General features: G+C 37.6%; 1 protein-coding gene across 6 annotated transcripts in view; it reads left to right on the top strand.

Annotated features, from left to right (window-relative positions):
- TRAPPC9 (trafficking protein particle complex subunit 9) overlaps positions 1–26,989 on the top strand; it is a 281,618-nt gene that overhangs the window by 25,089 nt on the left and 229,540 nt on the right. For all 6 annotated transcript variants that reach the window (XM_088148925.1, XM_088148924.1, XM_088148920.1 and 3 more), the window contains 9 exons: positions 371–587; positions 1,507–1,650; positions 4,841–4,967; positions 8,976–9,121; positions 13,228–13,313; positions 20,681–20,807; positions 22,008–22,140; positions 24,368–24,531; positions 25,398–25,550. In XM_088148925.1, the coding sequence (XP_088005051.1) occupies positions 371–587; positions 1,507–1,650; positions 4,841–4,967; positions 8,976–9,121; positions 13,228–13,313; positions 20,681–20,807; positions 22,008–22,140; positions 24,368–24,531; positions 25,398–25,550 (1,297 nt within the window). The remainder of the gene's footprint in view (positions 1–370; positions 588–1,506; positions 1,651–4,840; positions 4,968–8,975; positions 9,122–13,227; positions 13,314–20,680; positions 20,808–22,007; positions 22,141–24,367; positions 24,532–25,397; positions 25,551–26,989) is intronic.

Raw genomic sequence — 26,989 nt, forward strand, 5'->3', positions numbered from 1 at the left:
ATTTCAGAGAGTCAGAGCAGAATAGAGAAGCATTGCTTCGCGCAATGTCCTTATAACATGCTTTGTTCAGTACAGGTGGTTTAAGATGATTTATTATTGCAGCTACTTCCACTTTGGAAGAGGCAAACTGTTCTTTGCTTTAGGATACAGTGAGAAAATACCTAAAGTAAAAATGTCTGTCCAGCATTTCTACATCCCTTCTTTACGTTAAATGTTTGCTGAATGAAATTTTATTTCCTTTTTCCTTTTTCCTTATAGACATATGCTTTCAAGGGTTACTTTTCTTGCCTTTTTTGCACTTATGCTTATGGCAATTTCGTTTATTAAAACTCTTTTAAAATAAATGATTTTTTTCTATTTTCTATTTCAGCTTTCTGAAGAAGAAAAAATTCAGCGCTACAGTATTCTTTCCGAGCTTTACGAGCGAATTGGATTTCATCGGAAGTCTGCTTTTTTCAAACGAGTAGCAGCAATGCAGTGTGTGGCACCAAGCATAGTAGAACCTGGTTGGAGAGCCTGTTATAAGCTGCTTCTGGAAACACTTCCTGGTTATAGTCTGTCTTTGGATCCCAAAGATTTCAGCAAAGGTACCAGGTTTGGGATAGGGAGAAATAAGCAAACAAACCCAGCATTTACTCTTTTGCATTTTAGGTACGAAAGCAAAATGAGTGAGAATAAAAAATCAGTAGGCTAAAGTTGCTCAAGTTGTTTTCCATCATTGTTGCCCAAGTTATAAAGTGGCCCAAGTTATTTTCCCTCAAGCAGGACTCTTCCTTGAAGGAAAGCCTTCTGTGGATGGAAGGAGTTCTTTGTTTTACAGAAAGTGTTTTTAGAATTTAATTGTCATGACTTAATGTTTATGAGATAAAATTATTTCTGTTTAGCTTGAATGGTAAATAAAATGAGTTTTATGTAACAGTGATAAGAAAGGATTTGAGAGAACATGAATCTTGGATTGGAGGTGTATTAATAAAAATCTGAACGTTCATTATGATTTGTGCTTTATGTTACAGAGTAAGTCATTTGATGAAATGGAAAATATGAATCTGTTTTTTCCATAAGGCAAAAATATTTTTATTATGTTGAAGAAGGAATAATATATGCTAGCATAATTGAAACACGAAGATTTGTTTAAGGAAGTTCAAAGTTTTATGTGGACTTTAACATAGATGAATTCAAATTTCTTATCTAGAAGAGCATGGGATTATGGCATTGGAGATCTTTGTAACCCTTTCTGATAGGTATTGGGCATCTCTGATGACTTTCCACTAGGAATGTTATGAAACTTTATATCACAAGATAATTGTATTTGGTACTGATTCTAGCAGATGAAAGATAAATGCAACAATTCCATTGTGTCTCCAAGGATAGCCCTGCATTTGTAGGATTTGCTAACCTTGTCCATGTCAGATGGATATATGGAGGTGATTGCTCAGTGAATATTGAGTGAATACTGTTGTTTTAGAAGTGCCTTAACACAATACCTGTTATGGACTCTTTTTAAAGGAACTCATCGTGGTTGGGCTGCTGTGCAGATGCGTTTACTTCACGAGTTAGTGTATGCCTCCAGGAGAATGGGAAACCCAGCACTTTCAGTCCGACACTTATCTTTTCTTTTACAAACCATGCTGGATTTTCTTTCTGATCAAGGTATTCATTTTACTAAAAAAGCAAATTTCCTGTAATATTATGTATGATAATGGCCAATCAGCCATGTTAGATATATCCAAAAGCTGCAGAACGTTTAGTGTGATTCTGGTTGTCTGTTGCTGGGTGGAAGACAAGTCCTGCTCTTAGCTTTCCTGACCAAATTGCAAATGTCCTTTGAATATTTCTTATTTTCAAAATGGAACATATTTTGCCACTTTTAAAATGGTTTGCAGGGTATTGCATTGTCAGTATTGCACAGGCATGTCAAATATGGCTACAAATAAAATTGGATCCAAACTTCTACCAAAATTATTTTATAATTGCCAAAATGTTTTGCATTTTCTTTACAAATAGTGTCACTGAAGGGTAGGGTGAAATAAATCACTGGTTCTTATTTTCTAAAATAAGCTTGTTATTTATAAGGGTTTAATAAATTGTCATAGAGTTTGTGCCACCGAGTAACGAATGTTAGTGGCTGTGCCACAGATAGAAACAGGTTGGAAAGTCATCCTGGTTTTGGGAGGCTGGAGGACTGCAGTTAGGGTTAAGAGTGGGGCAGAGGTGGCTGTTCTCTTTGGCCTGTATATAGGAAGTCTCAGTGAGTGGTGGCCTGGATATGCCTGGTTATATGTTAAATATTTTCAGGCGCCTGAGACTGGGACAGTGGTAGAGGCAGGCAGGTTGGTGGTCCTGTGAAGATACCAACCTGTGTCTAGCAGTTGTTGTCTGCCCAGCTATATGGAACAGTGGCAGTGTTGACTTTTTTCTCATCTTCCTTTCTTCCCTGCACTTTTATTATGGGACTGTCAGCGACTGGAACTGGCTGCTGTTGTGCTTTGTGGCTTGGAACAGGTGTAATGTTACAAAATCTTGTCTTGAAGACAGAAGATAGAGACTGGTTTTGTGGTATAGAAGTTTTTGTCAGAAACCCTGAAAATGATAGGCCATGGGTACAATCTCTCCCTGCTCGTCAACACCAACTGGGACTGAGGAATGAGTCGAATCCTGTAGCACAGTGCCTCCCACTTCCAGCCCCCATAGCTGGATCCAAAAGAATGCAATGGTCAATGGTATTGAAAGCTGCTGAGAGACCAAGGAGCACAAGGATGAATGCACCATCCCTGCTCTGCCACAGGTCAACAACAAGTGGGACCAGCACTGTCTCCTATTATACCCTGGTCTGGAATCTGACTGAAACAGGTGTAGATAATCCATTTCCTCCAAGATCCTCTGTGGCTCCTTTCCGACCACCTTTTCCCCCAACTTTCCCCACAAAGGGAAGATTGGAGATTGGATAATAATTGTCCATAATCAAAGGATCCAGTAATGACCTCTTCAGGAGGGGGCATACCACCACCTCCTTCAAGGCTGGCTGGACCACCCCCTGTCTCAGATACTACTGCATGAATGCATCTCTTGGACCCCTCCCAGGGGAGGGCAGGATCTATCCGACTGGTAGCTGAACTGACAGATTGGAGGACCTTGTCCGCTTCCTTGGGTGTAAGACCCAATTTTAGTCCAGATAACCTTGAACGACTGTACCCAGACAACTCATTTGGACTTGCCCAGTCAGAGTCCAGCTCCAAGCGATTTTTTTCCACCAAATAGCATGAATATTCCTTACCGCAGCCTTGCAGATGATACTGTGGCCTGCCCCCCCCACCCCCGAAGCAGAGAACAGGTCATTCTAAACAGGACCACTGAGCAGCTCTCAGCAGATGCAATAAGAGTGGAGAAATAACAAAGTTTTGCCACCTTCATTGCCACGCTGTAGACCTGAATATGGGCTCTCGCTTGTGTTCAGTCGGATTCTTTGTTTTCCTCCCATGTTGCTTGTGCTACCTAATCTCCCGGAGCTCCTCAGAGAACCAAGGTGTATCCCAGGATCAGCACACAGAGAGAGATCACATAGGAGCAACCTGGTACATCCAGACTTTTGTTTCACGAAAAAAAAAAATCATTGCGTGCCTTCCTATTGACAAAATGAAAATTTCACTTGACATAGCAGATTGTTTTATATTGTCCATCTTATACTGTCAAAACTCCTGAAGCATTATTGTTGGTATACACCTTTTTAATAAGAAAAGAGATGTTGGTGAAGAATGAGATAATAAAGAACAAAAGCATCTAATGTATAACAGCTTTCCAGAAAATCACAATAAAGAGATGTATTAGGATATTGCTTTGCATGGCTGGTGCATGAAATTAAACTCTGAAACCGGAAGAGTTCAAACCATGGTGTCCTGTAAACTTAAATAAAGGTCCTGATGACAATGGAATAAAGCTATTAAGTTTAATTGGGGAATGTTGGGGAATGTTGGGTCTGCTGTATTAATGTAATACATATTTCTTTAGTTTGAATAAAATAAGTCAGGGTTTGTCTTATTGGATGTTTGATAAGAACAGGTGCATTTTTCATTTCACTGTACTTGATTTTAGGAGCAGAGTTGATGATAAGGCAGGTTGGAACCCTGAATCTAGGAATCAAGCAACTGCTGCTTGAAATTTTCATTAATGAGGTCCTAAATTGAGGCTTGGTCAGGAAAAGTCAGATTCCTTTATGCTCTGCCTATATCATATTTGTGTTTCATGAAAGCATCTTTAGTTTTCTGCTGTTTTTCTCACTTCCAAGTTCCAAGGTTTCCACTTCAAGCCTCTTGTTCTGTCCTGAGTTTTCAAACCATGGCATCTATTATGAGTTCATTGGCATCACTCTTTTATTCTTTCTATCTTGTTACCTTTTGCCTTTTCACACATAGGACACCCAAGGCAGCTAACAGATAAATTAAAATCAATAAAACAAAATATAAGCCAGTTGCAGCCTAGTGAAAACCAAAGTTGAAATGATCATTTCCAACTGAGCCTAACTGAATAATCTTTTACTTATTTTATGAATTCCACAGCTTGGGAATATGCAGCAGATTTTTATTTATTTATTTTTTTTCTCAATAGACTTCTTGAGGGTATGGCGAGGAAATGGCAGTCCGGTATTTTTGAGATCCGTGCCTTTCAGTCTTTTTCCTTTATCTCTTCTTCAGCCAGTGTGGAACTTTCTTTCACAGTTTTTAAAATCCATGATATATTAACCTGCTTACATAGTACACATCTTCTGTTTCTACATCATTTGTGAGATGGAAGTAATTTCTTATCATTTTGATACAACAGTAATGAGAATTCTGTTTTCTTTTAGAAAAGAAAGATGTAACACAAAGTCTAGAAAACTATACATCAAAATGCCCAGGAACAATGGAATTCATTACACTTCCAGATGGCTTAAAGCTCCCCCCTGTTCCATTCACCAAACTTCCTATTGTAAGGTAACTACCTTTTGTTTTCATTCTTTACATTGTGTGATATTATATAGTAATGAATCATTTGTCATACAGGCCTCCTTAGAGAAGGTGCTAGAGAACAATGTTAGACTAAGTGCAGTGAACTGTTTCAGGATGAAATCACTTGTGTAAAAGCAGGTGCCATTCAGAGGAGATTGAAACTTCTGCAAGCAGTAATTGAAACCACCTCTTGTATTCTGTGATATTATGGTGTGCCTGTTTGTAGATGTTGCTACCTTGTCATCACCGCCTTCCTAACTTGAACAAGTATTTTCTTGAGCTATGATGTACACTTTGGAAAATGCACAGCTCCTTTAAAGAACAACCAACAGGTACAGGGAGGATGCCCGTGCCGGATTTGAAGCACCCTAGTGAAATTTATTTATTTATTTAAATTTATTAGCTGCCTAACTCCAGTGGATCCTATCCTATCCTATCCTATCCTATCCTATCCTATCCTATCCTATCCTATCCTATCCTATCCTATCCTATCCTATCCTATCCTATCCTATCCTATCCTATGCTTTCTAGTATAATTGATCAATTCTTACACAGCTGTTTCGTGATGCAATTGAACTTTGTAATTCCTGTATCAAGGAACTGAGTTTGAAGGAGCTGAAATACTTCCCCATTTTAAAACTCACCGGTTTTGGGATATTGTTCCTTTTGATCTCAGATTTGTGTCCATTTATTCTTTTGCATAGAGATTTGCTAGTCTGCCCAGTGTATAGAGTGCTAGGAGATGGCAGACATGAAGATATGCAGCACATTAGAAGATAAGAAACTGATTCTTCCACAGAGGTTTTAATGTTATGAGTGAAGTCTTAAACATTAAGTCATAAGATCCTGTAACAGGGCTTCCAGCAAAGATATGGGAGTAGACTTGAGTCTGCATGCTACATGTCCATATGACTGTGATGTGATCCACTGTTATTTAGTAGTTAATATTTAATAGTTTAGTATTTAGCAGTTATTTCTGGTTACACGATTGTCTTTAAGCAAGGCACCCAAGGACTATAAAAAGGAAGCATGACTGTGGATAGCTCACTGGTGGTGCGTTTGAGTGTTTGTATCTAGGAGCTGTTAGGTAACAAGGAATGTTCTACTGTTTTCTGAATTTTTCTTGCATGGTAGATTATTCTTTGGAAATGCTGTGCTCCCCTTCTGTATTGGTTTAACTTTATTGAGTACATATTGTAGTTTGAAAAATTGTTGCTTAAAATCTCTTAGCTGAGTTTCTCTGTGATGGGTATCAATAAATGAGGTGTTACAATTGTTGGCTATAAACTGTGTTTTTTGTGGTATGTTTTGGATGAAAGCTGTAAACATTTGCTACAAGTTTATGTACCAGTTAGGTTTTTTTTTTTAATAGAATACCATTGCTTGCACTATTCTGTAGCTATAGACACATCATAGCATCTGAATATCTTTTCCAAGGTTTTCATGGTTACTCTACTGACTTCTAGTCCATGGCATATTTCGTGACTGCTTGTTTCTTTACTGTTGATAATAGAACCTAAAAGGCAGAAACTATCTACTGCTTCAGTACCTTCATTGTTAATTCTGAGGTTGATTGTTTGACCTGTTGTCATTAGTCTGGTCTTTAATTTTAGCCCCATTTTTTCACTGTGCTTCTTGACTTTTATTACTAGAGCTTTGAGATCCTTTGCATTTTTGGCTATCAGGATAGTGACATCAGCATAGCTCAGACTATTGATATTTCTTCCTCCAATTTTAAAACTGCGCTCATTTTCCAATCCAGCTTCCCTTAATATATATGCAGCATATAGGTTGAATTAATAAGGGGAAGGTATACAGCGTTGTCACACTCCTTTGCCAACTTGGAGCCAGTCTGATTTGCCATGTTCATCTGACTTGGTAATGACTGGAATGCTGATCTAATTTCTAGTACTAGAGGTTCTTATAAGTAGAAATATCATCTAAGGTATCTTGGATGTTGACATCTCTACTATACAGTATTTCTGTATATTCCTTCCATCAATCATTCAATATTTGATTACAGTCACAGACCAGAATTTTTATTCCTTCCATCTTTGTTTGACATTCTTTGTATCAGTTACTATTTGTCCATTGGTATCGTTTAACATTCCTATTTGAGTTCTGAGTCCTTCTGAATTCAGAGATCTTTTGGAAGCCTTTCGTTGTTTTTCTATGTCTGTTTCTATCTTCAGTGACTTTATAGATGTAATACTACTTGTCTCTTCTCTCTGAAACTCTCTGAAAAGTTCCTTCTTGAGTCTTTTTTTTTCTTGGCGTTGGCTTCTCTTCTCTTGGCAATTTCCTGGATTTGTTCTGACATCCAGTTTGCTTTCTTCTGTTTCTTCATCTTCAGCAGTCTCTTCTCACGTTCATCCGAATGACTTCTTTAAGTTCATTCCACAGTTCCTCTGATTCTCTATCAGTGAGATTCAGGACTTCAAAGTGATTCTTGATGTTCTCCTTGAAAATGGTCAGATCATATTGTGGAAACTGGTTGGTTTTCTTCTTCTTTAGCTTAACTTGGAACTTGCATATGATCAGTTTGTGATCTGTTAGACAATCAGTATCTGGCCATGTCTTTGATGCTATAACTGAGATCCACTACCTCCTTTACCAATAATATAATCAATTTGATTTCTCTGTTTTCGATCTGGTGGTGCCCATGTACACAGGCATGTTTTGGTGCTTTGAAGATGGAAGAAATCATTGGAGTGGCAGAAATCGTCATACTCCTGCTTCATTTTGGTATCCTAAACCATATAATTCAACTACATTTTCTTCCTTAATATTTCCGACTTTGCCATTCCGGTCTCCAATCACAAGCAGCACATCTTGCTTGCAAGTTCTGTCAATTTGAAATTGATCAGAAAATTCATCAACCTGCTCTTTTTCTGCATCAGTGGTTGGAGCATAACCTTGGATGATTGTCATATTAAAGGGTTGTCCACAAAGTCCAATTGATATTATTTGGTCATTGATTGCATTGTAGCCAAGTACTGTTCTTGCTATATCCTTCCTGGCGGTAAAAGCAACATTGTTCCTTCTTTGTTTTTCATGTCCTGAGTAGTAAACAGTGTAATCTTCTGTCTGAAAGTGTCCAATCCAGATCCATCTCAATTTGCTGATGCCTAAAATGTCAGTCTGCAGTCATTTTACTTCAATTTTCACTGTATTAAGCTTTCCCATGTTGGCATCTTACATGGGATGTAAGATGTTAGGCATCTTACATCCCATGTTCCCACTATAATTCTATTTTTGCAGCTTTGGATTTTCTTTTCCTGTATAGCAACTTCCAAAAACTCTAATCTAGCCACATTATAAGTACCATTAGTACTCTGAAAGATCCTCAGCTTTTCCTCAGTAGCATGTTGAATTCCATGCTTCCAAGCAGGAGGATTTAGTCTTTAAGGTGCCACAAAATATTTTTTTATCTAAATATGCATTTGCTTAGGATCAGTTTATAACTCATATACATTACTTTGTCTAATGATGATGATGATGATGATAATACTGAATGTACGTTGAATCAATATTTAGTTTATTTATATTTAGAGTAGACCTTGACATTTTGTATTTTAATGAGTCTCAGTGATTTTAGTGAGTCTGCTTTACATATGATTAGATCCAACCTATTTTATGTATAAGTAACTTTGTGTTAATAGAATGATCCTTCTTACTGTTCTAATGGTTTCCATTTCACTAATGCAATGTTTCTATTAATAATTTACTAGGATGTTCTAATATTGTTATGTACTTTATCTTCTCATTTTATCTATCATTTTAAATGAAAACCTTTATTACTGTTCTCAGGGAATTTGTAAGAAGTGGGCAAAGAGATCAGGATAATTGGAAAGAAAAACTATAATTGGTATCTATCATGTTGATAATCCATGCTATTGTATGTGTCATTTTAATTGTCTCTCCTAAATCAGAATTAAGTAGCATTTGTGCACAGCAGCTCTACATAAAAACAATCCATTGTTCATTGAACAGATCTGTCAAGCTCTTAAACCTCCCTGTTAGCCTTCGGCCACAGAAAATGAAAAGCTTGTTGGGTCAGAACATGTCAACGAAGAGTCCCTTTATATATTCTCCAATAATCGCTCACAATCATGGAGAGGAGCAAAGTAAAAAAATAGGTGAGAAGCTGATTCCTGATACTCATTATTTTTAACATGCATTCTCCTTTTATATGCAGTATCTCACTGGGACTTGCTTTCTGGCTTTTGTGCTGCAAATTGAATCAAATAGCAATTGCCAATTTTTGGATCAATATGCTATTTCCTCTTCTTGATTATAAAACTGACAACGTGGCACAGACGTATCCATCTTTCTTTGTAGGGTATGTCGTTAGCCTATTGCCACAAGAAAATTGATTTAGGCAGTGGTAGTATTACAGATTGACTACAAGGATTCCTAATAAAAATGCTTTCCTTTTATGCTTTTGGAAGTGTATTTAGATCTTTTGAACATGTTCGCCCTAGTTTACTGAAATAGACAAATGTTATTTCTAGCCTACGTATATCATTTCTTTTGAAGCAAGGCAAATTGGTGCTCGGTAGTTATTGATGTCTTGCCAGACCGTCTGAATACAAGTGATGTTCAAACCTCAGCTCCAAATTCTGCCATTTCCTTCCAAGCTGTCCTGTCTTGCTTTGCATAAAAATGCTTTAAACACTTTGTAATTGAAGTATCTGGTGATTAGGAAATAGGCTTCCTTTTCTATCTCACTGTCCCAAATAGTTCTAAAATGTGCAGAAGAAAATGTATCTAATTATACTTCAGTTGAGTTCATAGAGAGATCTACTGGGTTGTTGGTGATCTCTGAGCTTCCTTTTCTTCTTGCAGACCTTTTACCAGGCTATGTAAAATCATTAGCGCGTGAAACAGTAAAATTTGCTGTCTGTTCTGTTTATTTTTATGTATATGAATGAGTTAGCTTTTCCTACAAATCTTGGTTGTTTCTTCTTTGATGAGGTATTGTTCCAATCCCAATTCTAGCATGAATTGTCTGCAAGAAGAAAACTCAGAGAATATAAAAACCCAACAGTGCAATCATGAGATACACAGATTCTCTTCCACTATAGAGAGATCTCTGACAGTATTAGTTTCCAGATTGATGAGTCTGTATTAGTAGTGCTTTGTACTCTATATACATTTTTAATACACAGCTTTTTAGTTATTTTTTTCATCAATTCTTATAATAAACCTCTGAGGTATGTAATAATCCCATATTGCAGGTCATAAATTATGTTTTTAGCTGAGCTTCTCCAAACAGTTTCCTTGTACAGTATATTTATACATAGTAGCACGCCTGAGGCCACCTATTGAGATAATGGCTGAAAGATGAGATTTGAATTAATAACGTACAGATCAATCTAAATTATTCCACAATGTCTCTGTTAGAGGGATTAGTCTGCATTTATTTCTCATTTAAAACTTACCCCTTTTTAAACATGAAAATCTGTCTACTGCATGTGTTTTGAAAACGTAAGCTTTCCTTATGCACTTTTTTTAAAAAATGCAAATACCCCTCAAATATGTTTTTTGTACACAGATTTATCAAATCTGCATTATTTTTCAGAAACATGTTTCATAAATAAATGTTTTGCTGACCTTTGAATGATGAAGCTAGCAAATATATAATCTATTTTGGTATATAGTACCAGTTCATTCCTGTAGATCCCATAGATTACTTACATATTTTGAACCAGAATCTAATATTTTTTAGACCACATCAGTTTTCTTCATTTTGAGGCCAGATAGCTAGCTGAACTTTTAGAGTTGAGTATTACTGAGTATCCCTGAACAGGTGACCGCTGTGGCCAGGAAGGCTGCTCTGCTTCATCTGGTGGACCAGTTGCACCCTTTCCTGCATCGGGGGGTCCTTCAGACAGTCATTCATGCCTGATCACTTCCTGGCTTGACTACTGCAACACACTCTACGTGGGGCTGCCCTTGAAGACCACCAAGAATGCTGCAGCATGGGCAATGATGGGCATGCCTCTGTATGCTCATGTAACACCTCTGTTTTGTGAGCTGCACTGGTTGCCAGTTTGTTTCCAGATGTGATACAAGGTGCTGTCACTACCTATAAAGCCCTACATGACATAGGGCCTGGTTACTTGAGGGACCATCTGTTTTCCATAGTATCTGCCTGGCCAGTCTGATCTGGCAGGATTTGTGCAGTCCGGGTTCCTTCAATTAAACAATGTCATCTATCAGGAATCCAGAAGTGTGACTTTTCTGTAGTAGCACCTGCCCTCTGGAATGTGGTTCTCCCGGATATTCAAACAGCCCCCACCCTAGTGGCATTTTGAAGGGCCCTGAAGACATGGCTCTTCACCCAGGCCTTGGGCAAGGATGATTGGTGCCCCTTTTCTTTTTCTTTGTTCCCATCCAGGTTTGTTTTCTCTGCCATCTTTGTTTCTTTTGTGGTATTGTTGTGTGTGTGTGTGTGTGTGTGTGTGTTTATTTTTTTAAAAAGTTTCTAACAATTTATGAACTACTGGAAATTGGGCAGCATATACATTTAATAAATTATCATGATTATTATTATACCCATTCATTGATGAAGTCATATGACACATGCTAATTTGCTAACTTGCCCTCATTTTAATGGCAGTGATGGTGGTTGAGTTTTAGCTTCCCCAAATCCATATGCAACATGACTAGCTGATACAAGCCTGGTTTGGACATTAACAGTACACCAGTATTTATCAATTTCTGCAGTAATTTCAAGATTGCATAGCTTTCTTCTGATATTAATTAGGTTTGTTTTAAGTTTAGGTTTAGTGTTGGATCCTACCCCTAAAAATAGTTTTCATTATGGTTACTCAATTAGGCGCAGTCAAAACATAATTGTAGCTACTTGGTTCCTTTCAACTAGTCATAGCTGAAGATTTTCCTCTTTTGCTTAAATTACAACTACATTAAAGGAAGAGTGACCATACATGATGTAGGGAATTAGGCAAGTTTTTATAATGGTTACCATTGCTATATTTGAATGCAGCCATTTTTTGTCGTGTGAAATTATTATGGTGGTTTTGAGAATGGAAAGTTTAAACTGTGCTGTTTTCATAAATCGTTTTCTGGGTAACTTTCACTCCTTAATGCCATATTGAAGAATATATATAGCTCAGGCTTGAATTGTTGGGAGTTTTCTGAGCTTGCTTCTCTTCCTGCAGACATTTCAATTACCAAGCTAAGTAACATCATCAAAGCATCTGCAGAGAACACCAAAACCCCAACAATGTCATAATATTCCATAATATCTATTGTAGGAATACTCAAACCCCTAACCCCTATAGTATATCTAATTACGTCATATTAAAACAACAGAATCAACTGTATAAAGGTTTTCATTCTAACAGTGTTGCAATCTGTGATTATATTTCCCCCCCACCCATACGGGTTCCTTCTTAACCTCCCTGTAATGCATGACAAATGTTAGATTAGAGGGCTTAATTTATCCCTTGAAGGGAACTTGACTCTTGGAGCAAGTAGTCCAAAGATGCTAGGTGGCATAACATTCTAACGAATGCCCCTTTCTACCCTTGATAACAAGTATGCATTAATGTGTTTCAGTAATGTATCTCCAATGTGTAGAGTGTGAACAAGATTCATCCTTACCATATACCATAGATAATTCAGGCCATATGCTGTTTATGCTAATGTTATTTATTGATTTTTATTTTTTTTTTGGCAGAAGATTGCTAAAGTGAGAGCAGGCCCAAAATAGTTACAAGTGCTTAGAATTGTAGCAATAGTAGTAGTAATTTATTACAATCACTGATCAGAATTCTGCACATCAACAAAATAAACACTTTCTAGATAATTGAGGCAATCAAGGCATGTCACGTTTTACAAAAAGTGTAACAAAATTTTGCCATATTCAAGGAAATGGAATTATACTGGTCTGCAAGGAGAAACTGTACATAAAATAAATGAGAATTATGTGAGTACTCCAATGAATAGGAAGTTATAAAGTGGGCCCTTGTGTCTGTAAAGGCACAGTATAACAACATAGGCTGTGGATTCAATAGATCCTTCTCCACAGGGACACAATATCAGCTTAGAAGGAACTTTTTTATATTTGCCCTTGACAACAGCTTTGTGAAGATCCTATATGTTGGAATATTATGTGACAGTCTGTAGTAATATGTGATCACAATATCTGACTCTGCTTAAGTGTGTTTCTTTTCTATAATTGGGAAACTAACTTTCTTTGTTTATTTTTCTGTAGATTTTCAGTGGGTTCAGGGAGATGTTTGTGAAGTTCAGCTGATGGTGTATAATCCAATGCCTTTTGAACTTCGTGTAGAAAATATGGTATGTTTTAAATCCTATTTCATCATAAAGCCTAGTATGGTTTAGCTATGGGTATCATTGGAGTCAGTCATAAGTGATAGCTATGATTAAGGTGAAATGGGACAATTCACTTAAGGAATTGAAAGAGCTGAGGAATCTTCAGAAGGATTCTCAGTTTTCTCTGTGCTGTTGGTTGTTCACATATTTTTCCCTGAAATATATATATATATATTTAATAATAAATGGTGAACATATTTTATTAAAATGAATTAATCTTCAGTTGTGAAATACAAATCTACAAATGTACATCAAATCTAGGAATGCTGCATTTTGTCCAACTCCTCTGGGGCAACTACTATCTGTCCTGGGCAAAACTGAGCTGCTGAAATCTTCTGTGAGCTATCAGTCCATATATATTGATGATAGCATAAGTTGTGTGTGCATCTGGCTGGAAGTTGCCCCATCCTTGAGTTTGGAACTTTTAAAATAACATTTGTATGGAATTACTTTGTGGGATTTGTTTCAATAAACAGCTACTAGGGAGAGTGCCTGTGTTGATGGTTAAAAGAATGAATATTTAAGTAAATACCAACCAACTAGAAGAATTGTTTACATTCTATACATGTCCTAATTGTAATCTTCCCCTGTGATTATATTATGGTTTCTGGTGTTGCCAAATTCTACTTGTATTTTACATTTTCAATAGAAGAGAATATATGTAGCTCAGGGTTGAACTATGGAGTACTTGGTGCTCTCTGAGTTTGGCTGTTTGCTTGCAGATGTTTCATTATCCAACTAGGTCACATCATCAGTGCTAGTGAGTATGAGTGTGAATGTGGCGTTTTGCTCCCTGTTTCCGTACACTGGCTTACCCTGCCAGTGTTGGTGGGGGTGTGGCTTTCTCTTTGGTAGTTTCTTGATTAGGGTATTATTTTCTGCCTGATTGTTTGTCTGATGTTAATCCCTGCTTATCTGGGTGTTGGCTACTGGAGAGGATGTGTTTTGGTCTTTTTGTTTCCTTCTTAGCTTTTTTAATTGTCTCTTTTGAATGGTGTGTAAATGTGGTTTATGTGTCTATTGACGGCTGATTTGTCTGAATGCCAGGTTTCCAGAAATTCCCTAGCGTTTTTGGATTTAGCTTGGTCTAGATGCTCACAGTTTCCCAGTTGAAACTGGTTGAATCTGTCCATGTGTTGTGAGATTAAAGAGTTTTCATTGTGACTTCTGACTGCTAGTTGGTGTTCATGAATGTGCTCTGCTAGTCTTCTGTCTGTCTGTTCTACATAGTGGCTGTTATAGTCCTTACACTGTATGTTGTAGATGACTCCTGTTTTTTTCTTTTTGGGCTACTGGGTCTTTTGGTTTGGTTTGTGTGCTACGGTGATGTCATGTGGTTGTAATAGTCTGTTGGTTATTTCTGATATGTTTTTAATGTATGGCAGTATTATTTTTTTTGTAGCTTGTGTTGGTTGTGCTGTAGTGGGTTGAGTGGTCAGGTACCTTTTGATAAAGTTGCATGGGTATCCATTTTGTTGGAAGATGTTGTATAGGCGATCTGTTCCCTTTTTCTGGTGTTCTGGGTTGCTGCAGCACACTTGTACTCGTATGAATAATGCTCTTTCTCTTGATCAATTTGTCTGGTTTCTATATTGGGGTTGGTGTTTACTGGGATGTAAGTTTCTTTGCCCTCCAGCAATTCTTTGGCTTTTTGTATGTATTGTGTTCTGTCCATGATAACCATGGTTTGGCCTTTGTCTGCTGGGAGGATGGTGATGGTTTGGTCCTTCTTTAGGTTTTTGAGGGCTGCTCTGTCCTCTGCTTTGAGTTGGTTCTGATTCTGTGTTCTTCTGGTCTGTAGTATAATTGTCTGCCTTATATTTACATTGGGCCTCTGTGGCAAGTCCTGTGGTTTTAAATGCTGCTTCTAAGGCTGCAAAGAATTCTAACTGATTATCATTGTCTATGTTATAGTTGAGCCCTTTCTAGAGGATAGTGTGTTCTGTGGTGGATAGTGGGCAGCTAGTCATGTTGACTACCCATTTGGGTTCAGGTACCTCTTGCTTGCCTGGCGCGATATGGTTCATGGGGTCATGAAGAGTTGGACACGACTTAACGACTGAACAACAACAACAACCTCTTGCTTCTGATGTTTAGCTTGAGCAGTTTGGTTTGGAGTTTTGTTTTCCTTTTTTCTGCTTGTCTTAGAGATGTAGATGGTGGTTGTCAGCATTTTTGTGTGTTATAGGGTCATGGTTTGTTCCATTTGCTCCTTGAGGTTATTTCTGGTGTGTTGATATAGTCTGAGGTAAGCATCCATGATCATTAGCCGTATTATTTTTTGGCTGCTTTGTTGAGCTATTTTTCATCCAGCTGTGCAGTTTATCTGAGAATTGGTCATGCTTGTTTTGACCTGTGGCAGAGCCAGGATGGTGGTAATACATCCATCCTTGTGCTCTTTTATCTCTCAGAGACTTTCAATACCATCAGTCACAGTATCCTTCTGAATGACTGCAGGGATTGGGAGTGGGAGGCACCATGTTGCAATAGTTCCTGCTTCCTCAGTGGTCAGTTCCAGTTGGTGTTGATGGAAGGGGAGAGATTGTGCCTGTGGCTCCTCACTTGGGGATGGCTCAGGGTTTGATACTCCCCCTCCCATCTAACATCTACATGAAACTGCTGGGTGAGGTCATCCATCGGTTTGGGGTTTGGTATCATCAGTGCAGGGATGATACCCAGCTTTACATCTGCAAGTGGCCTTGCAGACAGTCACTCATGACTGGACTACTGCAACACGCTCTACATGGTGCTGCCTTTGAAGTCCATCCAAACTACAGTTGGTTCAAAATCTGCAGTTGTGGACACTTCTCATCGTGCCCCTATGTTACCACTGCTGCATGAGCTACATTGGCTACCAATTTGCTTTTGAATGCAATTCAAGGTGCTGGTAGATAGCTTTAAAACCCTTCATGGCATAGGGCCTGATTACCTGAGGGACTGCCTCTCTCCCGTTTTTTCTGCCTGCCTGGTACATTTGGGCAGAATGGGTGCACTCCTGGTCCCTTCTATTAAATGTTGCCATATTGTGGGTCCTAGGAAGCGTGCCTTCTCTTTCATGGTCCCTGCCTTCTGTAACAGCATCCCCCTTGAGATACAGACAGCACCCTTTCTCCTGGGGTTCCAAAAAGTCCTTAAAACTTGCTTTGGTCCCAGGTCTGGTGTTAATGTGTTGCAGGGGGGTGACGGGCTGATTGTCATGCTATGTTTTAATGGCTGTTTTTAGTCTGGGCTGTTTTGCTTTGCTTTGTCTATGTTTTTAATTGTTTTAATCAGTATTAGATTTTGTGATTATAGCTACCCAAAGTCTATTGGAGTGGGCAGCTATAATAAATTTAACGAAATAAATAATGAAATAATAATATAATTTAGGGAAAACACAAAAGGTGTTTACTTCAAAGTTACCAATGGAAAGTTAGAGTTCCTTAGTGCAGATTTCTCTGAAATCCTGAATTTAGAACCAAAGTGTACACAAGATCAAAGGTTTTTGTAGAAACTTGATGTTTTCTAGACATCAGGTCTGTTAGCAATAATATTAAGAGAGAATGGAAGCAAATATTATTAAAAATGCTATCAAATGGTATGGATTGATATAGTAAAGATGGCTATTAGGCACAGCTACAGCAAGTTCATAGGTAGCAACATGTTGTGGGTTTATTAAAACTTTGATTTAGTACCAGAAATGTACATAGAAGCTGAGTTTTCTGCCTAATAGCAGAGCACTTTAAAAGGCATGCCATGTATTATTGGGGTAAGAATATATTCCACAAAGGAATAATATATTCCTAATACAGGTGTAGTCCTCAGTTACCGAACATTTGTTTAACGACTATTCAAAGTTATGAATGCACTGAAAAAAATGACTTATGACCGGTGACCGAAGTTATGGCTGTTGCAGCACCCCCACAGTCACATAATCAAAATTTGGGTGCTTGGCAGCCTGCCTGCACTTACAACCACAGGGGTGCTGCAACTCCCCCCACCTGCCTACCTCCTCTCCCATCTATGCCTTCTTGGCCCCTTGCCGCCCTGCACTCCACTGCCCCAGCTACCTTGCCATCTTCTCGCTCCCGCTGCTGACGAGACGTGCCAAGCCTGGCTGCTGGGCAGGGCTGGGCTGGGCTTTGACTGTGAAAAGGGGGGGGAGAGCAGTCCCTTTGCACAGAGCTCTTGGGTGTTGTTGTTTTTTCTCCTTTGCTCAGCAAGGCAGGGTACAGGGCAGCCAAAAGGGCAGAGATGGTGGGGGGAGATAGGCAGGTGGGGGGTGTTGGAGGCAGTCCATTACCTTACTTAGGCTTGAGCTGGGAGGGACCAAGCCCGGAATGGCTTGGGTTGGGGTGGGTCCTTGGCTAATGACTGGTAAAATAGGCTTAACAACATCAAGGGGAATTGACAGGATTGTAGTTGCTAAGCGTTGCAGTCACATGACATCTCGTTTTACGACTGCATCACTTAGTGACCAAAATTCCAGTCCCAATTGTGGTCATTAATTGAGGACTACCTGTAATATATTAATTAATATATTAATATAAATATAAATAAATTAATATTATATTCCTCAAAGGAGTAACAAGGAATATACAAGGCAGTTAACAGAGTGCAACTGTTATTGTGGAATGGCTGAATGGATAAATGAACAAATGAATATAAATGTGTGTGTGTGTGTAGAGCTCATTGTTTTCTTACAGATAGAACAGGAGCAAAATATTTAAATATAAGTTTATTGCTTAATAGCAAGGACATAATAAAGAACATGATACAGTAGAAATGCAAATGAAGATCATTTTGATTTGGACAGGATGCTAGCTGCAGAGAAAGATGTGATAAGATAAGTAAGATAAAAAGAATTGTGACGTTCAGCTACTGTAGCAACCCTGGTGATCACAATTGTGACATTCAGCTACTGTAGCAACCCTGGTGATCATATCTAATGGAGGATTCTCTTGATGCTTAGTCCCTGCAGGGAACTCTAGGATCAGGTTTTCTCAGTCAGGGCAAAACACTTGAAGAATGTTGGATTTAAGTGGTTGTGAAGTGAGTGGTTACAGCCATTAGCATGGATAGGGCAATTGATGCTAGGTGTGGGAGGAAAGATTGAATAGGCTGGAGTGGCATGCAGAATAACACAAGGCCCTTGAGACAGAACGGAAGCAAAGTATTTAACCCTAAGAGGGGCTTCTGGCCCTGAAATGGGAATTGGGTGGTGCTTTAAAATATATTGTTTGATAAAAGAATGAATCGCATATTTTTATGTGAAGTTCATGTATGGAGGATTCTATGCAGACAATCAAAAGCTGTGAAACTCAAAAAAGATAATTGCAACAGGAAATGGCCAATATTAAGACAACTGTTGCCTTGATTTAAGTGCCTTTATAGGTTTTAATGAGAATGAGCTGTGTTTTAGGGTTTTCCCAGAACGTTCACTACCTTGACTTGACTATCTATCTATGTCTATGTCTATGTCTATGTCCATGTCCATGTCCATGTCCATGTCCATGTCCATGTCCATGTCCATGTCCATGTCCATGTCCATGTCTATGTCTATATCTATATAGAAAGAGAGAGGGAGAGAGAGAGACAGGGAGGGAGGGAGGGAGGATAAAAGTCTAATCATCATCATCATCATCATCATCATCATCCAGAACAAGGAAAACAATAGGTAGACCTTAATCAGTGAAATAAAATTTCAAGCAATACTAAATGCACCAGGTCTGTATTTTCAAAATGTATTTACATTGGAAAGTAAGCCCTATTTTGCAAACTTAACTGAAAAGTTTAAACACACAGATGGTGGGTGGATGTATAATTATCCTCAGGATTCAAGGCATACAAGAATAAATGCTGGTTGTTGAGAGGTTACAGTTGAACCCATGTATGGCCTAGAAAATATACAGTAAAATAATTGAGATTACCTAGAAAAGGGTTCATAACTGAACCTTGTGACTTTGCTGCTTAATGAGACGGTATTTATTATGTAAAGCAAGGCTTTTATTGTGATTGTTGTAAGGTTGGACAGTACCTTCTCTTTGAAATAATTCCTCTCACTTTTCCAGATGGGATGAACCATAAAATCATAGAATTGTGGAATTGGAAGGAATCACAAGGATCATTTAATTCAACCCTTGAAAAGTACAGGAAAACGAATTAAACCATCTCCAAGAAGTGGCTGTCCAGCCACTTCTTAAAAAAGTCCAGAGATAGAGAACCCACAGTCTCCATAGATAGACTGTTCCATGTTGTAAAGATACATTGCTGTACCTATTTATTGTCAGGTAGTTTTTCCTGATTCAGCCTGTTCCAAAAACTCACTTATTTCAAAGGGAATGTTTATGATATTTTATGCTGTGTAGAACAGCTTGTCTGTTCTGTTTAACTGAGTGGGGTTGTATTTTCTTATATTAATGTTTGATGTAAAGCTCTGGGCATTGAAAGAGTGAAGTACCTAGATGTTTAGAAAAGTGAATTTCTAGTTTGTAATCTTCAGTGTGCTTAGCCCTTTCACACTTGCCTCTGTATCTTCAGCTGTTGTCCTTATATCTTCTGTATAATACTATTATGGGCTCTGCTGTTATGGTGCTTTTTCTTCACAGTTGCTGAATTGGATAATCCAGTACATTATCTCCTTTGGCATTCGAAAGCTATTACAGTCAAGCCTTGTGTCAGTTGATATCAGATCAGATGACTTGTTGATTCACTTGTACATAAATCCAGCCAGTAGAATGTTCCAAAAATGTTAAAATGTCTCTTAATTAATGGGAATTTTTTTGTCTGTAGAGACAGTACACTGTTATAGCATGTCCCAAGAAGTAAGAGGGGATAATACATTTGAAGAAAATCTTACTTTTCTTTATTATGCCTTGCAAGAAAGTGTTTCTGTCACAGTTACAAATGTTGGTGGAATGAGCACATTAACCATATGAGTTGCATAAACTAATTTGATATTAAAAAGGGATTTTTAAAGATGAAACTGATAACATAAATGTCAACAGTTCAGGTTCTTCCCATAATCATTCCCTTCACTCAGGTGCTCTACAGGTAATTTGTGTATGTACTAAATTAGGAATGTTTTCCACAGAATGAATAGTGTACACGAATGGTTTTCTACAAATGTACTCAAGATAACATACAATAAAATAAATCTAAGGCAGTAGTTAAAATGTAGCAATCATAAGGAAATTAGGAATAGTGATTACTATTCCTAATAGTATCACTATTTAAATATTTTTAAGGAAAATTTTATTAGCGTATTATTCCAGTTGCATAATATAATGTCCTATATTCAATATGCTTTTAGCTTAATGCAACTAAATTGAATTTGCTTTTCCTCTCCCCAGGGGCTGCTGACGAGTGGAGTTGAGTTTGAATCTCTCCCCGCCGCTCTCTCTTTACCTGCAGAGTCTGGTCTCTATCCTGTGACCCTTGTTGGTGTTCCTCAGTCTCCAGGCCAGATCAACATCAACGGTAAAGATTGCTAGTAGGATTTGCTCTACAATGAGAAGTGTAAGCTGCTGCAAGCCATTTCAGATTGTGTTGATTTTTTAATGAGGCAAGGGCTTTTCTGCTCTAGGTTGATATTATTACTATATCAAAAATAGTAATGAAAAGGATGAAGTAAAAGCTTTATCTTTACTGAATATGATTCATTTTAAATCAGTTTTCATCAGCGTGTTTCAAAAAAATGATTTAGGAATCTAATACCCCAAAGAATCTGTTACTAAGATCCTTTGCAGTTCCAAATGTAATCACCAAAGAGTGTGTGCTGGACTACAGATTATGATGAAATGCAGAAGATATTGTGACCTGATCTATGTCTGGCAGACTGATGTGTGATTTGAAATTTTAGCTATTGATTAGCTTTTGTACTTTTGAAATGTTCTAATATAGTTTTCAACAGAAAATCCCATCAATATTTACTTAAACATGAACAGTAGTGCAGTTGATATGGTGTTTAAACAATTATTCCAGTAAATTATAAATGGCAGATTAATGAAGAGTGGGAAGAAACAGCAGAAGGAATGCCTGGAGTGGCAGTATGCCAGAAGAGTCTGACTTTGTGCTAGTTTCTAAGTGCTGCTTCTTTATTTTATCTTATATGTCAGTAATAGATTTCTAGAGCCTTAAAAGAGAGGTGGGTAAACTGCCGGGCACATATTTTCTGCAGCCCCATTTTTATTAATCTCAAACCCACAGTTCAGGGTGCCAAGACTCCGTGGCACAATTTGCCAGATTTATTATTTTTGTCAAAATAAGCAAACTGTATGTATTTGACTTCTGCTAATTTTATAGCCCCCAAAATTTTGGCTTTGTTACTTTCAATAATACCACTATTATGCCCCCTACCTCCCCAGACCATCAGAGGAGGAAGAGGAGGAAGAGCAGGCAGAGAATGCAGTTCTCCTAATCTCTCTGCATTAGCCATTCAAATAGCATGTTGTAATGTCAAATCCTGGCTGAGATTTGAGGTTTCTTAGCCATAATGATTGTCCTAGGAATGTTTTAACTATACAGTAGCAAATTAGTTACATGTCCAACTGACACTTAGGTCTTCTGTACATTTTTCATAAATTAAATAATTCCCTGGTTCCGACAGCTGTAGTAGATTTCCATTTGTGCTTGATGATCATTTCTACTCAATTTCTGACCCATTTCTCATGATGACAGGCTATCATACCTCAGTTTTTGGAGTCTTCAGTGATTGCCTTTTGGATAAACTACTAGGAATAAAGACCAGTGGTTGTACAGTGGAAGTTGTTCCCTCTTTACCTAGGTTGCAGATTAGTACTTCGTTACCAAGGTAAGAATTCTGATGGTTGATTTCCAAGTTGGTAAAGTTTGGGTACATCTATCAGCATCTAAAGAACTATTGGAGTAGTATTATGTGTCTCCTAATTGAATATCTTTTTAAAACACAAACTGCTTTTCTTTTTAAAAAATTCAGAATAATTGGAAATAATACTTCATCTTAATAATAAAAACAGCAGTTTACTATCATTTAAACACCAAATCATATATGAATGAAAATGAGGAAACCCCATCAGTGAATGCAGCAGCCACCAATAACCTGCCAAAAGTTTGAGGAATAAAAATGTCTTAACCTGTCATCTTATGTTAAGAGTTGATGTACAGTGAAACTCCCTGAGGGAGAGCTTATCTTCTCTTAAAGCAGATTTTAAATAATGAAATTGTATTTGCCTCAGTGCTGTGTTATAAATCATTTTGAAAATGGATGAGGCTTCCAAATGCAATATTGTTTGAGTCCTGCTATTTTAAGCCAAAAAAAGGGTCTTTGTTTGTAAAGGAGTTATTTTTAACTTGAACCTTTAGTGATTCCAATTAGGAAATTATCTTGACTACATCCATGTTTCATGTATGGATATATGTTCTTACAGTGAGATTTCTCTTGCTTACCTCTGCACCTTTCAGCTTTGCTCTGGAGGGTCCTACAAACTTTTGGAAGCAAGTCTTGGTGGAATTTTCTCTGCTTGTTTTTTGTCTTTTATTATGACTAATATTAATATCTGCCCTGAATTGAATGTTCAGCATAGTTTTCTTTTAAAACATGCTTGAAACTGTATTTAGAAATAGATTCCAAATGCCTGATCAAAATCACAGTTAAGAGATTGAAATTTTTAAAGGAGAGCAGTGTGTGTGTGTGTGTGTGTGTGTGTGTGTGTGTGAGAGAGAGAGAGAGAGAGAGAGAGAGAGGAATAATATATGAGAGAGAAATAATAAAGTTATCTACACTGTTCCCTTAGTAAGCTGTTTCATTACCTTATATGTGCTTTAGACTTTTTGTTAATGTTTTTGGGAGGTTTTTTTTTTTTAAATACCTGTTTCTCAGTGCTAAATTTATGTTCAAAGGTATGCCTTAATTGTATCCCAAAATAAATTAGCTTTGAGTGTTAACACTTTTGTCAGTTTCCAAGGGCAGAAGTTACTTTAATTGTATCTTTCTTTAGCTTGGTTCAACACTAAGTTTGACTTAGCTTGCACTTTAGATTCCAAAATAAAATTCTCTACATCTGCCTCTGCCTACAGTTGTAGCTCATGCAGAGTCCAATCTTCAAGTGTGGCAGGTGAAGAACAGTAATAAAGAGTGCCATTCAAGTAATAGTAATGTTAGAAAGAAAGCTTACCAGGTTCATCTCGGAGCTGGGAATAAACACACAGGTGGTTGCTTGAAGGAGAGAGAAGACTTTATTTTCCCAGAGCCAGATACCCAAAAGGATCAGCTGTCCAGCGGCCCTGCTCTGGGTTTCCCCAGGAGTTCCTTTTATAGGGAAGATACTGTTGTTCCTTGAAAGGTGCGAAGGAATGCCTGCCCTCTAGGAATTCTTAGGAAAGGTAATTTGCTGGGATTCCAAGAGAGAGCACTCTCTGGTGAAATTGACTAGATTTTTAGAAGGGAGCATTCTGAGGTCAGGCACCCAACTAAGCTGGGGTTTCCTGTGTTTGCCTTATCTGGAATTGCCTAACTGGAATGTAGATCCCTTTGGGGAAGAAATCTTTTTATGATTCAGTTACAGCTTCAAGGAATGTTGGCCCTTCCTACTAGGTCTTTAGTTATTTAATTTTGGGCTGGGGAGGAGGACTCTTGATTCTTCCTGCTACGTTTTCAATCTTTTTAGGTGACTCCATTCTTACTATAATTTAGTCATATACCTTGATTGCTGTTAAGATAAACAATGGTAGGGTGAGACAAACGGGAAGCTTTGACTTCCTGCTGACATGGGGAGGGGGGAAGAATTTGATTTCCTTCTCACAGTAATTAGTGCCAAGCTAAAGCTTGGGGTTTTAAATGCTTCTTATGGCTAGTGGATGTTCTTGGCTGACTGCTCTTTATGCTCTCCATCATCCCCATTTTATTAACCATAAGTTCATGGTTAATAAAGTTAGATGATGCTGTTTATTAACACTTTAAAAACATCTAGCTATCTATGAACCTATGGTTAATAATATGTGGATTCATTTTATAGTGATGGATTCATTACCTACTGGCATCTTTCCTATCCTTTTTGAAGGTCTGCTCGTACACTTCAGCCTTCTTCAGGTGATGAAATTACTACCAGCGTGTCTGTCCAGCTGTACAATGGAGAGACTCAGCCACTCATCATTAAACTTGAAAATATTGGAACAGAACCTTTGGAGAAGCTGGAGGTTACATCAAAAATGGTCAATGTAAAAGGTTAATATTACTGTTATCCCAACTGCTATAAAATCATTTCTGCTCCGCCCTGGTTTTCTATACCTAGTGGGCTGTTTTGTTTCAGTTTTTTGTCCTCTCCAGATTCTTTTTCTAATTGGGATTGCATTTCTTCTGCACTCTGCGGCTTGCCCAGAATCGGACAGATTGAAGGCTCTTGTGCTTTACAAGCAGAGAGATTTGTCTGCACTAATAAATGTAGTTTCTCAAATTACCCAACAGACAAGTTTTACATGTGTTTTAAATACTTCACATACTGTGAAGAATTTCCAGTTCCTTCTGGGCTGGTTTTGACTAGGACAGAGAAAACTGTTTTCCCCTCTCCAAAACCATATTGCAAGCTGAAATATAGGAACAGTCATTCTTATTAGCCTAAGTAGTAGACTTAGGTTTGTGAAGACTAACCATATACAACTGAAGAACAAAAAGTCAAGAACTGACAGTTCAAGTCTTCTGATATTATATGTAACGTAGAATACTATTCTAAATATGCTTTATAGAAATTTCATTCAGTATTAGATAGTCTAAATTTAAAGAAATTTTAGAGTACATTCTAAAAAAACCAATTTTTTTATTCCTTGTTATTTGATTAGGGGGGAAAGCCTTCCCAATTTGTTCATGAAAATAGTGGAAAAGTTATTTAATCACCTTACAGTACCTGTTTTTGTTGTACTGCAGAAACAGTGAAGGATGATGGAAATCAGTGGGTTTTTTAAAATTTCCTGAGAAATCATTAAAATCTCTGCAAATTCAGAAGTATGTGTATTTAACATTGGATTATGTTACTGAAGGGATATACATTAAATGTGTTTCCATTTTCATATAACCTATGCATATTTTTATTTTAGGAAAACTGTTTGGTGACTTCTTGAGTTGGAATCTAGAAGATACACTTTCCCAGTTTCCTTTAAAGCCAGGAAGTATTGCTGTATTTACTGTGTACATTAAAGTCAAGCTTGATTTCTCCTGTCAGGAAAACCTTCTGCAAGATCTGAATGATGGTGGGTTTAGAGTTTTATTTTAATATGAAGGGCTACATTTTAATTTTGACAGGCTTCTCTAATTAGTTAGCAAGTGATGTTTGAAAACTGAAGAGTAAAACCTTTCTATTTTGCAAATATTAACATCATGGAAATGGCAAAAGCAGCTGATAGCTGAGTGTACATATGTCTTTAGAAACAGAGTTCATGTTGGTATTTAATTTATAATAGTTATAATTCTTGCTATTCATATCAATCAGAAAGTGGAAGAGAATTAGGTCTTAAGATTTGTGAAAATAATTTGTAAAAAGTATATTCATGCTCATTTTGTAGCTAATACAATCCTGCTTTGCAGATTCCAAATGTATATAAGAATGTTTCTGCCTAGTGGATGAGGTACTCAGGCAGGGAGAATGTTTTATATATTCAGTAGACACACTCACACACACACACATACACACACACACAGTGTGAATGAATGAATATACACGTGCGTGTACATTCATTCATTCAATCAATTAATCAATTTATATTGAATGAAACAGGTGGATTTTGATCAGTGATAACCTAACTCGTGATTTGAATCAAGAAAAAAGAATTGAACCATTTATTTAAAACAAAATTCCAATTGCTACTTCATATATTTCCTAAAGACTGATGCAAATTTGAACTTCAGCAGAACTATATTAATATCCCCTTCTTGAGTGACTATTCAAGTGGGATTAGAATAGAAGGAAGGAAGGATGTCAACTTTGGGCAGGCCATTTTACATCCTTGCTAAATCCATTATTAGCTCTTTTCCCTGCCAGTTGTAGGGAATATTAAGGTTAGAGGAGGTTGTATAACAAGAATGTGGACAGGGTGGGTGGGTGGGTGGGTTAGGTGGTTGGCTGGTTGGTTGGTTATTTATTTATTTGGCTGCCCAACTTGCAAAGATACAACTCTGGGTGGCATAGAACCGTAAAACAAAATCACAATTTGCAACTCCCTCAAAACTGCAATAGTAAAAACAAATCACGCAATCAGAATGTAACTACATACATTCAACCTTCCACCTAACATTTTGGCTCCAATGCCTGAAGGAACATCCAGGTCTTTAAAGCTTTCTCAAAGGCTAACAGGGTTAGGGCTAGTCAAATCTCAATGGGGGTGGGAATCATTCCACAGGGCAGGCACAATAACTGAAGGGGCATGCCTCCTAGGTCCCATCAGATGGCTGGTAAAACTCATTCTAGCTTGAATTAATAGAGGAAAGAGGACAATGTGGAACAACAAACAAGTTAAATTTATTCTTCCTACATCTTTTGCCTGACTGACTTGAGGGCTTTGGGAGTAGGGTTGATCCAAAACTTTGTTCCTTTCTCAAGGATCATTTATAACTAAGCTGTTATTTACTAGATTTTGGGTCTACCTTTGTGCACCTTTATTTTCTTTTTTAAAAAGTATCTGATATCCTGATA

The sequence above is a fragment of the Python bivittatus genome, unplaced genomic scaffold, assembly GCF_059951505.1.
Source record: "Python bivittatus isolate LINGU-HERP-01145 unplaced genomic scaffold, Pbiv_v1 ctg000590_np1212, whole genome shotgun sequence".
Classification (NCBI taxonomy): Eukaryota; Metazoa; Chordata; class Lepidosauria; order Squamata; family Pythonidae; genus Python; species Python bivittatus.